This window comes from Hoplias malabaricus, chromosome 2 (genome assembly GCF_029633855.1).
Source record: "Hoplias malabaricus isolate fHopMal1 chromosome 2, fHopMal1.hap1, whole genome shotgun sequence".
Taxonomy (NCBI): domain Eukaryota; kingdom Metazoa; phylum Chordata; class Actinopteri; order Characiformes; family Erythrinidae; genus Hoplias; species Hoplias malabaricus.
In genome coordinates, this window is record NC_089801.1 from 61,424,440 (window position 1) to 61,440,120 (window position 15,681).

The window sequence follows — 15,681 nt, forward strand, 5'->3', positions numbered from 1 at the left end:
ACTAGTAGGTGAATAACTAGACATGTTAATATTTTCTTTTTCTCACTGAGGACTCATTTGCATTTCTCATTTCCTTTACTGACACACACACACACACACACACACACACACACACACACACACACACACACACACACACACACACTGCGTTCAGCTCCATAATGCATTTACCATTCTCCACAAGAACCTCCAACTCTATTAATAACATCTCTCCTAAAACCTCGAAAATTCCCCCACATTCCACAGCCTCGTGATGGGACATAAATACGGAGAGGGGTCTCCCTTATTCCCACACACGCATACACTGTGTTGTGCAGATTCAGACACCACCATTTCATGTGCTAAACTGGTAGAAACGACCATCACATTAAATGTGTCTGTGTTTAGTGTCCACTCTGCCTTTAGCACAGCTTCTGCTATTCTCCGGAGACTCAAGGTCAGACCTTATAACAAAACTGGAGCCCATCTCCAAAGTTAAGTCATCAAAGTTGGTTTCTGCTTTTTGCAATCCAATAGTGCTTTACCCCTGCATGGTCCCTACTCAACTATACTTGGATTTTTTTTTTTTTTTCGCTTTTTCATTAGTTGAATCTGGTCACTGGAAAAGGATTGTTTTTCAGATCCCTGTTCTCTCGTAGTTCAGAGCGAGACGAGTAGGGACTAAACCGTGGAGTGTAAACCTTGCCGAGCGCTGATTGTCCAGAGAGAGTCATCACTCTACGCCACGCAACGCAGACGACCAGCACAAACTCTCCATCTGTAAAATCTCCAGCTGCAGCAGAGATCACATTTGTTTTTATTCGACTCACGACGGCAGCTCGTAAAATTACGCCATGGTCTTTTGAAGAGGTTCAAACGCTCCTTGGATCGGTGGCAGAAAGACAGAAAGAATCCAGCGAGAGCTGGATGCTGTAACAAGGAAGAAACAAACTCTACTGATCTGTCTGAACTGATGACGGAGCTGTGTTCAGTCCCCAACAACACGCCAATACACCATGATTAAACAACGTTTAACGATACTGCCAACACGTTTACATACAATATGTAATACAATGCCCAATAGGTCTTTGGCAGTTTAGCTCCACCCACTCACACTGATATTAAAAGTGTGGTTGAGGTTGGGATTAGGCTAGTGGTTGTTAAGGTTTAGGTCAAAGTAAGTTCCCACAAAATGAATGGAGGTCTATCTGATATGAAACCATAGGGAAGTGTGTGTGTGTGTGTGTGTGTTTATGTGTGTGTGTGTGTGTGTGTGTGTTTATGTGTGTTAGTGACTCACAGCAGTGGGGTTAAGGACAGCAGCCTCGTACTGTAGTCTGATTCTCTGGGGCATCATGACATCATCCTACAACACACAAAAAACAGCTCACATCACACACACCTTTGTTATCAATGAAACTCAAACTGAACCTGTCCCTCTTTTACCCACGCCAGTGACCAGTGGTCTTCTGGTGGGCTGCTATCTACAGTGGTAATATCTGAGTGCAGGTGTTACAACAATTATCTGAAACTCCCTCCAACAGCCAGTGTTCCCAAGCTGGGAGAATTAATGCCTCCACCACTTTTCAAACTTAGGCAACAATGATTCAACACGTTTGAAGGAGAACACTACCGGCCCAGTCATGCTATGTTAGTATTTGTTATGCCCACTTAGACTGGATTTGTAACCACTGGCACACACTCACAAACTGCTGCTCTAAATATAAGTGTTAAGTCCACAGTGGGTTTCACAACATATCGGAATGCTTAGTGATGATGGGAATATCCAGGGGAGCCGGAGTGGAGTACAGACCAAACGGACGTTTCCAAAACCTCAAGCAGGTTAGTGAAGAAACACACAGGAAAGCTACAGGAATCACTCCACACACACACACACACCTCTTAAACTCATTAACTTGCAGTACTTATTATCTGCATCAGCCTCGGAGCTGTGGATCAAAACTAAGTGCACGCTCTCTTTTTGTTTTCTCTTCATCTCTCACTCTCCCAATTCTCCCAATTTCTCTCTCTCTCGCGCGCTCTCTCTCTCTGAATTGCGACACTGCTGGAGAGAAGGAGTCTCTGTGAAGAGAAGCAGAAGCTTTATGAACTCTTACTCAATCACATCTGTCTCAGAGACTTCATGACTTCATACACTGTGAGGAAACAGCTGGAGTTCCCATCATGGTTTTAGACCCAATCTGAATTAATATACACTTGCATTACTATTACATTATACCCTGTACACTATATATTTTCACTGTACCCCACAGGGTTACCTATACACTTACACTGTATGATACAGCCCTATAGTATACACTTATATTATACACTGCAGACTGCTATTAAATACTCTTCAATTACACTGTGTAGTACTCATACGTTAAATGAAACATTATATACACTAAATAAACTATACACTTCATACTTCCATTATATTACACTGTAATTATACACAAGATATGATGTAAAATAGCCAGTACATGTCCATTAGAGCTGAGTAATAAGCAATTTTAGGGCTTAGGAGTAGGATACTTAAATGTTCAGAGAAAGATGACAACAGAAAGGTTGTAGTTGCTGCAGTTAACACCTAAAGTAACTCACTGGGCCCATCCCATGAGCACCCAGAGCACTCACTGCATCACTAACGCTTCACAGGGGTCACCAGGTAGACTCAAGACACCTCTCTCTATATATATTTACCAGCTTTCCAAACACTTTACACCACATCCCTACACAACATACAATATACACTGCATTCTTAGTTACTTACTTTCTCTCACTCTCTCTCTGACATTTGCATTTAGTTTTTGTTTAATAACCAGATTTAATATGTATTTAATATGTAATTGTGTGTATTTTTATATAAGCCGTGTCTGATGTTAAGTTGATGGAATTACAGTAATGTAATTCAGGAATGAGCTTCTGGAAGCTTCATTCTTGGCCTGTTAGCAGACCTCTGCCTGTACAAATGTTCCAATTTCCCGTTTCCTCTCCCCAGTGTAAACAGGGTCCTTGCACCAAAGGTGGCTAAAGCATTTAAAGCATTGATTAACTGCCTTCTCTTTCTCCTCTGGAGCGCTGGAGCTGAACCACAATGCAGAAAATAGACCAAATTAACAGTTTTTAAACCATGTAGTGTCAGTGGAACCATCAATAAACACAGTATCTGTAACAACTGTGCCACTTCTTAATCAACCTAATGTGACCTGCAGACTCCAACACGCACACACTGAACTTTGTGCCCAAATCTTGTGTATGGGAAGCATGGTGAATTTAGAGGTAAAGTGTGTTTCTCATGGCCTTGTGTGTGTTTTGGCTTTGTCAGAGCCTTGGAAAGGTTTCATATCTGTATAACAGACACTCACCACACACACACACACACACACATTTTTTCTTATGGTTCACAGTAACATATGGTTTGTGGTGTGTTTATTACAGGGTGAAGCCTCTCCCTGTGTGTGTGTGTGTGTGTGTGTTTTTGCTTTTGTACATGTCCTGGGTAAAATCTCCTTTTAATGAAACCAAAATATTGAATGAAACCAAAGATTTCATATTTTAAGATTATTATTTTTTACTAAATGATATATTACATTTACAAACCCCATTTCCAGAAGAGCTAGACATAGGCTCTGTCTCTGCCACAAAGACCTTATGAGAGGTGCCCAACCTTACAAGAAAATTTCCAAACCAAACATTTCTCTGCACAAGATCACACATTGTTTAAGGCCTACACCGTCTACCGTCCATTACACTGTGCTAGCTTCAGGAAATCTGGAGAAACCTCTGTGTAGGACAACACTGTTCAATGTGCTTGACCTTCAAGCCCTCAGACAGCACTGCATGAGAAATGTTACTGTGTTAAATATAGTGACATTGAAAAACAAGTCACAGAACACAGTCCGTTTGCTGCAGCATCTTAAAATACAATCAGGTGGGTGACAAAGTGGTGCTGCTGTGGGGTTGTGGGGAGCTCCGGTGACTGTCTGTGAGGAGTTTGACGTGTTCTATCGGTGTCTGTTTGGGTTTCCTCTGGGTGCTCCTGTTTCCTCCCACAGTCCAAAAAGCATGTGGGTTAAACTGGCTACTCAAAAATGTCCATAAATGTGAATGTGTGAGTGTGTGTTGCCCTGTGATGGATTGGCCCCCCATCCAATGTGTGTTCCCAGTGATTGTAGGGAGGCTGTGGACCCACTGTGTCGTTGAACAGGATAAGCAGTTATAGACATGAATGAATGAATGAATGATGCGTCCATTTTATGGGTGGCCTGTGTATGTGAGAGAGTACCAATGAGGTGAAGGTGTAAATTGGAATATTAGTGAGGCATATGCTGCCATTGAGGCTATGTCTTTTCCTGGGAAGTCCATGGTTATTTCAGAAGGCCAATGTCAGGCCTTTATAACCTGTATGTGCTATGACAACAGGGTTTTTCAACATTTTTGGAAACAAAACGTTTGGTGTGTATAAACTATACATTATATACTTAGAGCACATTATCTTTTTATTTGTTGAGTTTAACAGTGAAAACCTCAAGACTGTGTGTCTGAAAAGATATGCTTAATGTGTTTGGGATTAACTTGGATCCGATGAAGCAGAAAGAACAACCATCTCCTAAGACTGAATTTAGAAGCATGGCCGCAGGTTGGTAGATATAGAATAAATGAGGCTTTCACACACACACACAGAGAGAGAGAGAGAGAGAGAGACAGACAGCAAAAGAGAAAGAGCTCATTAATCTTGTTCTTTTGACAGGTTTTCAAACATTCAGTAGACTATAGGAGCCACCTGCTTAAGCAATGTATGTGTGTGTGTATTAGGCAAAATGTGTTCTCTCACTTTCTATTTCAATCTCTCTCTCTCCATCGGTCTCTCGCTGTACCACACACACACACACACACACACACAAACATACACAAACATACAAACTCACCGCATCCTGGAAGCAGAGGTATTGTCCAGAGCTCTGAAACATAGCTTGATTTTTGGCAAATCCAACTGAAAAAAAGGTACAATTATATATTAAAAAAACTTCACCTTCAGATAATTTCTCAGGATATAAACATTACTACAGTATCCACAGAATTAACACAATAAGTGATGCTTTAGTACTCTCTCTCTCTCTCTCTCTCTCTCTCTCTCTCTCATGCACACACACACACACACACACACCTCCTCTCGGTTTATCTGAGTTATGACCCGAGATCACCACAGAAACACCCCTCTCCTCCAGCTTCTCTCTCCAGCCTTCAGCAATCACTCTGGAGTTATCCTGAGAGAGAGAGAGAGAGAGAGAGAGAGAGAGAGAGAGAGAGAGAGAGAGAGAGAGAAGAAAGAAACTACAGCTGCAGATTTCAGTCACATAAACTACTGAAGGTTTTTATTTATTTATGTTCCTATTTGTGTAATTGAATAACACAGCGGGGTGTAACAGATGTGTAACTGTGTGTATCTGAGTTGTGTAACTGATGCGTACTGTACTGGAGTCGTCATAAACTGAGAGCTCCACACTGCCCTGAAAATCCTGATCAACAACAGCCTGCAGACACTCATCCAGCCACTCGCCTCCGTTATACACAGGAATGATCACTGACTAGAGAGAGAGAGAGAGATGTTTATGATAACGGTATGTTGCATGCTCTTGTGATGATGTATAATGAAGCTGTTATACACTGACCACTTGTACTTTGGTGCCACCTGCTGGCTGCACTCCCTCAGCGGCGTTTTCCCAGCCTCCCCTGCGGCACACTCTCTTCACCTCGGCCCCACAGGACCCCTCCCCGTCGCCCCCGTGCTTCTGACAGCTGCTCATCATCCTGTACACATATTATACACAAACACAAAAGAAACTGAGTTTCATCCCTTCACCCGGTCACTCACACACCTGTACACTATTCCACACACTCACCCTGTGAGTCACTCTCACACCACACTCCTCTCAGGTACCCAAGAGAGGGACTGCACCCAGCACCCAAAGACTCTGGAGCTGTGTGACATCGACACGACCTGCAGCTCCACCACGCCTCCACAAATACTCACACTGAGTCACACTGGATTTAAAAGCGGGAAAAAAACATAAATGATATGATGCTCTGAAGCAGCTGCACGTGAGCTTAGAGCAAACGTGACCTAATCACACACTCCTATCTCCAGCACTGGACTGTGGAGCAGTGGAAATGTGTTCTCAGGAGTGTGCTGGAGCTCCATCTAATGCCTCTGGGATGAGTTCCAGTTGTGTTTATGGTGCAGAACTAGACCTGGCCACTCTGTTCCGCTCGGAACTGTTGGCTGAATACCATCAACTCTTCACATCAACCTTCCAACAGGCCTAAAGCCTTTCTGTGTTAACATCGTGTTTATATATATATTCCCTGCTCCCTTTGTAGTGCACTAGGTAGGGCATAGCAGCTTCTCCACGCAGTGCTCTCGACTTCGTTTCTAATATAAAACCAGTTATATTCAGCTATAAGCTTCACGACTTGTGTTTGGTGAAATGTGTTGCGGTTTCTGTGCACTCTTGAGTGCACTAAGTAGGGAGCAAGGAGCCATTTGAGAGACAACCCTAGTGACTATACTCTGAAGGTCCGTACGGTTATTAAAAGGTAAGAACTCTAACCTTTTAGTGGATAGGGGCGCTCCTCTCCGCCTCCTGAGCCACAGCCGGAGTTTAACCCTTAAACAACACCCTTTAGACCTTCATTGCAGACCACAACAAACACAGCACAACACGCCGGTACTTCTCTTCCGCATGTAGGCGGTTTTTCCTCTGATTGGTCCGAAGAAAACGCGGACAAGCGCTCGATAGGATACTGTGATTGTCACTCAAAAGGCTATGTCTCGCGGAGTTCAACCATGCTTCAATAAAAGTCCCCTACTGTAGTTCGGGCGTGAGCTAACGTTTGAGCACCTTCGTTTCTGTTATATAAAAAAATATATATATATACCCAACAGCTTCAGTATGTGCTGAATATCGGAGGTGAGGGTTGTGGGCAACAGTACTTTAAAAAGAAAATATTATTAAAAAAAAATAAATCCCTTGTTTAGTGCATATTTACATTCATTTTGTCCAATCACAAACACAGTGTAAAGCCTTCCTTGAAAAGTAACGGCTGTTGCTAAAGCACACAAGGGCCAACAGATTTAGAATCACCCAGAACACACCTCACTCCTCACAGTGACAGAACCCAGGACCCCGAGACCCTGGAGCTGTGGGGCAGTGACACTAACCTGCCACTCCACCAGATATATACACGTCACACACCTCACACATCTGTATCATATCAGTGTTGGTGCGCGAGGTCACTGGTGAAGGTGTGGAGAATAAATAAAACAGAGTCATGTGTGTGTGAGGAGAGAAAATAGGATTTATTTGAAACAATCTTCCCCAAGCATTAAAGGTTATAGCCCAGTGATAAACAGAGAATGCTCTGGAGTTATGACAGAGTCAGTATGACATTTAGAGTTAATATAAAGTTAACCACTTTCCAACAATTGATGTGTTTATGAGAGATATGGACATATATGGATTTATCTCCCAGGCAGAAATAAAGTACGTTACACAAATGTATCTTAAATATATACAATATATACATACACCAATGCACCAGTCTGCCGTATCATTAGTACCATGTCCTTCTTCATTGTCTCACCTTTGCTGAGCACACAGGAGCACTTTGTCGTCCTACAATTATCATAAGTAGTTCATAGGCTGCTCTGCATACGTTGTTAACTCTTTCACCCTGTTCTTCAACAATCAGGACCCCCACAGAGCAGGTATGAGGTGGTGGTGGATCATTCTCAGCGCTGTAGTGACACTAACGTGGTGGTGGTGTGCGTTGTGCTGGTGCGAGTGGATCAGACACAGCAATGCTGCTGGAGTTTTATTCAATAATCAGAAAAAAAATAAGGTGATTTATAAGATATATGATATATATATATTATGGTTGAATGATGTTATTTTCATTTTGAAAGTCTACCAAAACATCCAACATAGTTTGTACTGGTGTTTAATCAAATTTTTAATAGCATTTATCCACCATTCTCTGATTAATGCATTGAGTTTTCCTCATTACTAGAAGGGAGGGATGAAGCAAGGCTGGATTCTCATCCATTGCTTACTGTTGCTGTAGAAGTATGGATACATTTTCTCAGTGAACATTCCTCGATAGATTTGTAAAACTGTGTTATCATCAGAGTTGTTAAAAACCACTTGACCAATCTCGCAGTTAAGAGTCACGCAGATCCTCCTGACACGTTCAGCTCTTGTGATAAACTCTTCAGAATTATCAACACGGCCAGAGAGGATTTCATCCTTCACTCTACATATAGAAAGAAACCCATTCTCTGGAGCTGCTAAACACTTTTCTTTTCTACACACAGACTCCGCAGCTACTCCTACAATCCAGTCGTCGCTGTGTCCTACATCCACTTGCCAGCTGTGAGTTCCTGAGGAGAACCCTACAGATCCTAGGATCCCTTCACAAGCACTCATCCTCTCTGGGTTGTCTGGAACGTCAAAGGGCACATCAGACAGTGAAATACTGCTGAGATCCACGGAAATGTTGAGGAAGGGATTTGCAGTGTTCGGGTCCAAAATAACTGGAACTGAAAGAGAGATATGTGAAAGAGAGAGAGATATGAACTACATGTCTGTTAATTTACCCTGAAATTACCCTGACTGATATTATGATACTAATACATTTGCCATGTCACTAATAACATATAGATTAAATTTGCATAATAACTTCTATTTACAGAGAAGGAAGCATGCACTTTTAAGATACATATAATATCCAAGGTGTAAACAATGTACCAGCAAATTAATATACAGCTGACAGTCTTAAAACCTCTGGGAGCTCATTTTGATTCTTTTTTTTTTTTTGTATAATTCTAAACGTGGGTGTTATGTGAAACATCAAATTTTAAATAACATAAAAGTTTAAACAAAAAACACAAAACAGAAATATGATAAATCACTCCTCAGAAATGATCAGTACTGCTCTCCTCTCGATGTAGAATGGGCAGTCCTGAAAGTGGGTAATGCTTATGTCAGTATTACCCTGACCAATCACAAGGCTACCATAGCCAGGCTCTCGAGGCTGTGTTGCCATGGTAACATAAACAAATTTCTGTTCTCCAGTGATAGAGAGCTGTCAGTCTCAGAGAGCTCTGAGGAGCGTATTTTGGTCATTTTTGAGGAGAGATTTATCATATTTCTGTTTTAGTGTTTTTTATTTAAACCTTGTTGAACGTTTCACGTAACACCCAAGTTTAGAACTATACAAAAACACAACATTTTGAAATGGGTTCCCAGGGGCATTAAGCATTACGTTGAAATACATTTTTAAAAACCAATATTTTAAAATTAATTTATATCCTAAAGAATTTTTCAATGCATCAGATGTGGTTTTAATGCGGAGGATGTGAAGGACACCTTAAATCAGGGGTGTCAAACTAGATCCACAGAGGGCCGTGTGGGTGCAGGTTTTCTTTCCAACCACGCAGAAACCACACCTCATTCCACCTGTTTTTAATCATTGGATCTAATCAGTAGATCTTGACTTTCAGTAGTGTGGGGCTTTTGCGTGGTTGGAAAGAAAACCTGCACCCACACGGCCCTCCGTGGATCTAGTTTAACACCCCTGCCTTAAATGGAAAAATGCCCCCAAACTGGCCTGGTTCTAATACAAGGACACAGGTTTCCTACCTGCCTCCAGCAATTAGATAGTGTAGTTTCATCAGATTCTCTAGAAGTACTTTTTGCAGACTTGATTTATGCTTCCTGCTTCTGAAGAACAAACAATAAGGCTCTGATTCCTCAGAGACAGCTATCATGTGGTGTTCACCACAGCAGTCATAACTCAAATGTGAGGAATGTACTTCTCTAGAATCTCCCCCAGAGGCAGTTACATTATCCTCCACTCAAGCAAAACATTTTTTTAATTACTTACAACAAATACTGAAACAGATTTAATTATAGAGTAACAAAGACAAAAATTATATTGCACACTTATTATTTCCAGAGCAGGGAAACACTATGTGGAGCTTTACCTGTTTATAGCACAGTGTTTGAAAATCTCTGCCCAATGTGCGTTAAACAAACACGTTCCACCTCATCTTTGGCTGGTTACCAGTTACATTTGTAGTGATTTTGCACACAAGTGATTATGTGGAGTGGGCACCTACACTGTAACTAAGTAACTGTCACTTACAGGATTGACAACGGTTACTTGCCTTCTCCAACACTCTGAATCCCAGGTTCCCCAGGTGTTTGGCCACATCGATCAGAATTCCAGACAGAGGCTCTGGTTCTGGCCCTTGGTACTGGGCTCTGAAGAGACACACATACAAAACTTCCTTTCTCCATGTACAATCAGAGAAAAAAAAACTGGTACAAACAGTATCCTCAATTCATAATTACCTTTCAGTTAAGATCTTGAAATTCTGTGAAAACAACCAAAACAGACTGTAATATTCCTGCTTTCCATTCCCCTTGGTTCTATGTTTGGACAAAGTGGCAAAACGCACGCTACAAAAGTCTTACCTGCAGTAACGAGGCATCATCTTCCGTCTGTAAATCTTTAATTCTAGTACTAATGTCTTTTATCTGTTTGTTCAGCTCTTCAATTTTCTTCTTCATCCTCTGACTCTTCTCCTCTTCTTCCTCCCTCAGAGCACACAGCCTGCTCTCCTGCTCCTCTCGAAGGAACTGATGAAGCTTTTCAAACTCCTCATTCATCTGCTTTTCAGTCTTTACGGCCTGCAACTGAAAAACAAAAGTTTATCTACTAATTATTATTCATTTGTTCAACACATTTATACAGTGTATTTCTTGATGAAATTTGCGGGCAACCCACCTTAATATGTGCAGCCATGTTGTCACTGGTTGTTTTTACTTTTTGGAACATTTTATGCTTCATCTCCAGGTCTTGTATAAGACTCTGTAACCTCTCCTAATTACATACAATGTATTTTATTTACTTCACTTCAGTGGATACAAATCAAAGGCATTAAATAAAGCCATTTATAGCTAAAAACAACATCTAAAATCATATTTCCCTACCTTGTGTGAACTAGCAGCTTTGCTGATGGAGCAGAAACTGTGGTTCTGATGCTCGTGAGACACACACTGGGCACAGACTTGCTGCTGATCATCCACACAGAACAAGATCAGCTTCTCCAAGTGTAAAGAACAAACATCGATCTGTGAGTCTGAGTGCATTTCCTGTTTTTGTATTGAAGAAGTCTCCTCTCCTCTCTGTAAGTTGGAACGCTGCTCTTTCTTGAGAACGTAAGATTCACAGGTGTTCTTCAGAGTCAAATCAGGAAGAGGTTTGTCAATTACTGACCGTTCCCTACAGACTGGACAATCGCGTCTAAGGCAGTTATTCCAGTGCTCTTCTATACACGCTCTACAGAAACTGTGACTGCAGGACAGAATCACTGGGTCCTTAAAGATTTCAAGACACACGGGACACAAGAGGTCCTCCTCCAACCAGGAGAGAGAGGATGCCATCACTGAAACTAGCCCGGGCACTTCATTAGAGCAGGTGGACTCTGTTCGAAGGTGTGTCAGCTGGCAAACAAATTCACATAAATATAATAATCACGCCCCAATTAACAACTGTGGAAGTTTTTGATATTTACTTTGTCATAATATTTTAGTGTGTGTTGCAGACGATTAAATCTTATAGTAGATTTTATAATTTTCTTTGTCTGTCTTCACTTCTCTGTTTTTCCACAGGCCAGTTACAATGATGAAGTACAGAGATGGGAATACCCACACTCATAAAAGGTTTGATTTACCTCACCATACAGAGACTTTGGGCAAAAAAATGTTTGTGTTTGAGTATGAATTTATTTAAAATTTAATTTAAAAACGATGTGGTGACCCAATGAAATGAATGTCTAAACACAGCCGTTCAAGCGCTATTTATATCTAAAGAAAAAATGGGGGAATGCAGTATTTGAGTTTTTTTGTTTTAAGACATCAAAGTGCACCACACACAAGCAGACGTCCTTCTGTTCCATGGTGAGCCCCCAACAACCATTTCATAGTAATGTATAAATATATACAGCAAAGTTGGAAAAATATGTCACTGAACCCCACCATCCTCTACAGGAAAAAAGTAGTAAGGCCTTATGAAACATTCTGTAAATACTAAACCAATAGGCTGGGTGTGTGTTGAAGTGTGAGGTTCTGATACAGGACCAATGACAGCAGAATTTAATGAAACAGAAAAGAAACACATTCCTGGAATAACACATAGACCTCTGAAATGTGACCCATGATTACAAACCTGTCAGCTGCACATCAGGAAATGCATTTCTAACTCACTTATGCGTTTCACATAAGCTGTGATGATGAATAGTTTTTCCCACCTGCCCTGACACTTTCAAGTTTTTCCTGTCCTAACACATTTGAATAAATGTCACTGCTGGACTGAGAATAACCAACCAAAAATATCCAGCCAACAGGGTCCTGTGTCACTGATGAAAGACCGACACACACTGTGCAGTGACAGATGAGCTACTGTCTCTGACTTTACATCTACAAGGTGGACCAACGAGGTAGGAGTGTCTCACAGAGTGGACAGTGAGTGGACACAAGGTATAAAAAATCCAGCAGCACTGCTGTGTCTGATCCACTTGCACCAGCACAACACACACTAACACACCACCATGTCAGTGTCACTGCAGCACTGAGAATCATTCCCCTGTTCATTCAACTACAATCATTCACCTACATTATTCCTGTTCTGTAGTGAAAAGGGATAAACAATGTTTTGAGAACAAGAGATGGACTACAGCGAGTAATTGCAGCGCTACAAAGTTTTCTTGTATGATCAGTGGGGTTCATAAGTGTATACAATTATACATATAGATATACACTATACTACATTCTATATACTACTCCTACCAGTGGCGGATGCTGGTCTTTCAAGGAGGGGAAGCTCAATTTCGGCCTACATCATAGAATGTGTCGGTTTATTTATACGTAAATTCTACCCTCCATTCCTTTTCAACTAAATGATCTGTGACCCTGTCGTACCAACAAGGCGTCTCTTCCAGGGACTTGACTAGTGTCCTCTCAATGGCCAGCAGAGCTAGGCTTAAACGGCCTTGGCCCATGTGAAGTGTGTCCGCCTGTGAGTGCTTTGTGACGGTGGAGGGGCTCAGCAGCACCCGCTGGACAGAAACTGTGATAGAAGTCAGAAAGAGTGATAGAAGTCAGTCTCCAAACACAAGCAGCTACAAAAACCCACCAGAAATAGAAGCTTGATTTGTCGCTAGTCGTTTTTAACAAAGAAAATGCCGCTAAGAGGATTAAGAAAGTCTGATTCAACTCAGAACAGAATGAAAATGTAATGCTCCCACGGATCTTTACACTAAAGGATCGCTGATTCGCTCATTTCGCTGTCAATCAAAAAGGGATTCAGCCTCAGACAGATCATCCAATCATCATGCAGAAGCTGAGCGTCCGGGCCAGCCGAGGCCAGCCCACTGCCCCATAGACCCCCAGAGACGCTGAGCGTCCGATGGGCAGGACAAAGCCCAGCATTTATCCAATGACTCGTCTTGTTTCCCTGCACTTCGCTGCTTCTCCATTGAACTCTGTGGACGCTCAGTGTCCTCACTGTTTAAATCACTCTGAATCTGCGCGAATGATTGAGAGGAAAGCCGCGTCTTTACCAGTGATAAGAAGCTGATTCTGAACAAAAGTTGAGCGTGTTGTAGTGCATATTTATTCAATGACATGTACACACAACAGTATATATCCATCCATCCATCCATCCATTATCCACCGCTTATCCGGGTCCGGGTCGCGGGGGAAGCAGTCGGAGCAAAGAAACCCAGACCTCCCTCTCCCCAGCCACCGACTCTAGCTCCTCCGGGGGTATACCGAGGCGTTCCCAGGCCAGTCGAGACATATAGTCTCTCCAGCGTGTTCTTGGTCTGCCCCGGGGCCTCCTCCCCGTTGGACATGCCCGGAACACCTCTCCAGGAAGGCGTCCAGGAGGCATCCGAACCAGATGCCCGAACCATCTCAGCTGGCTCCTCTCGACGTGGAGGAGCAGCGGCTCCACTCCGAGTCTCTCCCGGATGTCCGAGCTCCTAACCCTGTCTCTAAGGGAGAGTCCAGACATCCTGCGGAGAAAACTCATTTCAGCCGCTTGTACCCGCGATCTCGTTCTTTCGGTCACTACCCAAAGCTCGTGACCATAGGTGAGGGTTGGGACGTAGATTGAACGGTAAATCGAGAGCTTTGCTTTTCTGCTCAGCTCTCTCTTCACCACAACGGACCGGTACAGAGCCCGCATTACTGCTGACGCTGCACCGATTCGCCTGTCAATCTCACGCTCCATCTTTCCCTCACTCGTGAACAAGACCCCGAGGTATTTAAACTCCTCCACTTGAGGCAGGATCTCACTTCCAACCTGGAGAGAGCACTCCACCCTTTTCCGGCTGAGTACCATGGACTCGGACTTGGAGGTGCTGATCCTCATCCCTACCGCTTCACACTCGGCTGCAAACTGGTCCAGCAAGAGCCGGAGGTCCCGGCTCGATGAAGCCAACAAGACCACATCATCTGCAAAAAGCAGACATGGAATCCTGAGACCACCAAACCGGACACCCTCCGCCACTTGGCTACGCCGAGAAATTCTGTCCATAAAAATTATGAACAGAACCGGTGACAACGGGCAGCCCTGACGGAGTCCAACTCTGACTGGAAACCAGTCAGATTTACTGCCAGCCATACGAACCAGACTCCTGCTCTGTTTGTACAGGGACTGGATAGCTCGTAACAAAGAGCCCAGTACCCCATACTCCCTGAGCACCCCCCACAGAATACCCCGAGGGACACGGTCGAATGCCTTCTCCAGATCCACAAAACACATGTAGACTGGTTGAGCAAACTCCCATGCACCCTCCAGGATCCTAGCGAGGGTAAAGAGCTGGTCCTGTGTTCCACGACCGGGGCGGAATCCGCATTGTTCCTCCTGGATCCGAGGTTCAACTATCAGTCGGACTCTCTTCTCCAGTACCCCCGCATAGACCTTACCGGGGAGGCTGAGGAGTGTGATCCCCCTATAGTTGGAACACACCCTCCGATCCCCCTTTTTGAAAAGGGGAACCACCACCCCAGTCTGCCAGTCTAGAGGCACTGCCCCCGATGTCCACGCGATGTTGCAAAGACGTGTCAACCAGGACAGCCCCACAACATCCAGAGCCTTGAGGAACCCGGGGTGAACCTCATCCACCCCCGGGGCCCTACCGCCAAGGAGTTTCCCTACCACCTTGGCCACTTCAGCCCCAGTGATAGACGAGCCCCCCCCGGGGTCCCCAAGCTCTGCTTCCTCTGCGGAAGACGTGCTGGTGGGATTGAGAAGATCCTCGAAGTACTCCTTCCACCGTCTGATGACGTCCCCAGTCGAGGTCAACAGTTCCCCACCCCCACCATATACAGTGTTGGTGGAAAACTGCTTTCCCCTCCTGAGTCGCCTGACGGTTTGCCAGAAACTTCTTGGAGCCGACCGAAAGTCGTTTTCCATGTTCTCACCGAGCTCCTCCCACACCCGAGTTTTTGCCTCAGCGACTGCCGAGGCCGCAAGCCGCTTGGCTCCCCGGTACCTGTCGGCTGCCTCCGGAGTCCCCTGAGCCAACCAGGCTTGATAGGACTCTTTCTTCAGCTTGATAGCCCC

At 43.7% G+C, this 15,681-nt stretch overlaps 2 protein-coding genes across 5 annotated transcripts in view; both read right to left on the reverse strand.

Moving 5' to 3' along the window:
* b3gntl1 (UDP-GlcNAc:betaGal beta-1,3-N-acetylglucosaminyltransferase-like 1) overlaps positions 1 to 6,722 on the reverse strand; it is a 15,846-nt gene extending 9,124 nt beyond the window's left edge. For 3 of the 4 annotated variants that reach the window (XR_010800408.1, XM_066661468.1, XM_066661466.1), the window contains exons 1-7: positions 6,594 to 6,722; positions 5,886 to 6,027; positions 5,655 to 5,793; positions 5,454 to 5,570; positions 5,150 to 5,249; positions 4,911 to 4,975; positions 1,280 to 1,345 (exon numbers count right to left, since the gene is read on the reverse strand). Coding sequence is in view for 3 of the 4 variants with exons in the window: in XM_066661468.1 (XP_066517565.1) it covers positions 1,280 to 1,345; positions 4,911 to 4,975; positions 5,150 to 5,249; positions 5,454 to 5,570; positions 5,655 to 5,792 (486 nt within the window). In the remaining variant the exon portion in view is untranslated. The remainder of the gene's footprint in view (positions 1 to 1,279; positions 1,346 to 4,910; positions 4,976 to 5,149; positions 5,250 to 5,453; positions 5,571 to 5,654; positions 5,794 to 5,885; positions 6,028 to 6,593) is intronic. The other variant, XM_066661467.1, reaches the window with a different exon arrangement.
* Positions 6,723 to 8,318: 1,596 nt separating this feature from the next.
* On the reverse strand, positions 8,319 to 12,332 carry LOC136686987 (E3 ubiquitin-protein ligase TRIM35-like). The gene is made up of 6 exons (XM_066661136.1): positions 11,040 to 12,332; positions 10,834 to 10,929; positions 10,521 to 10,742; positions 10,398 to 10,420; positions 10,211 to 10,307; positions 8,319 to 8,581 (listed from the first exon to the last, which is right to left on the reverse strand). The coding sequence occupies exons 1-6, from the start codon at positions 11,490 to 11,492 to the stop codon at positions 8,465 to 8,467; spliced, it is 1,008 nt and encodes a 335-aa protein (XP_066517233.1). The 5' UTR covers positions 11,493 to 12,332; the 3' UTR covers positions 8,319 to 8,464.
* Positions 12,333 to 15,681: the final 3,349 nt, after the last annotated feature.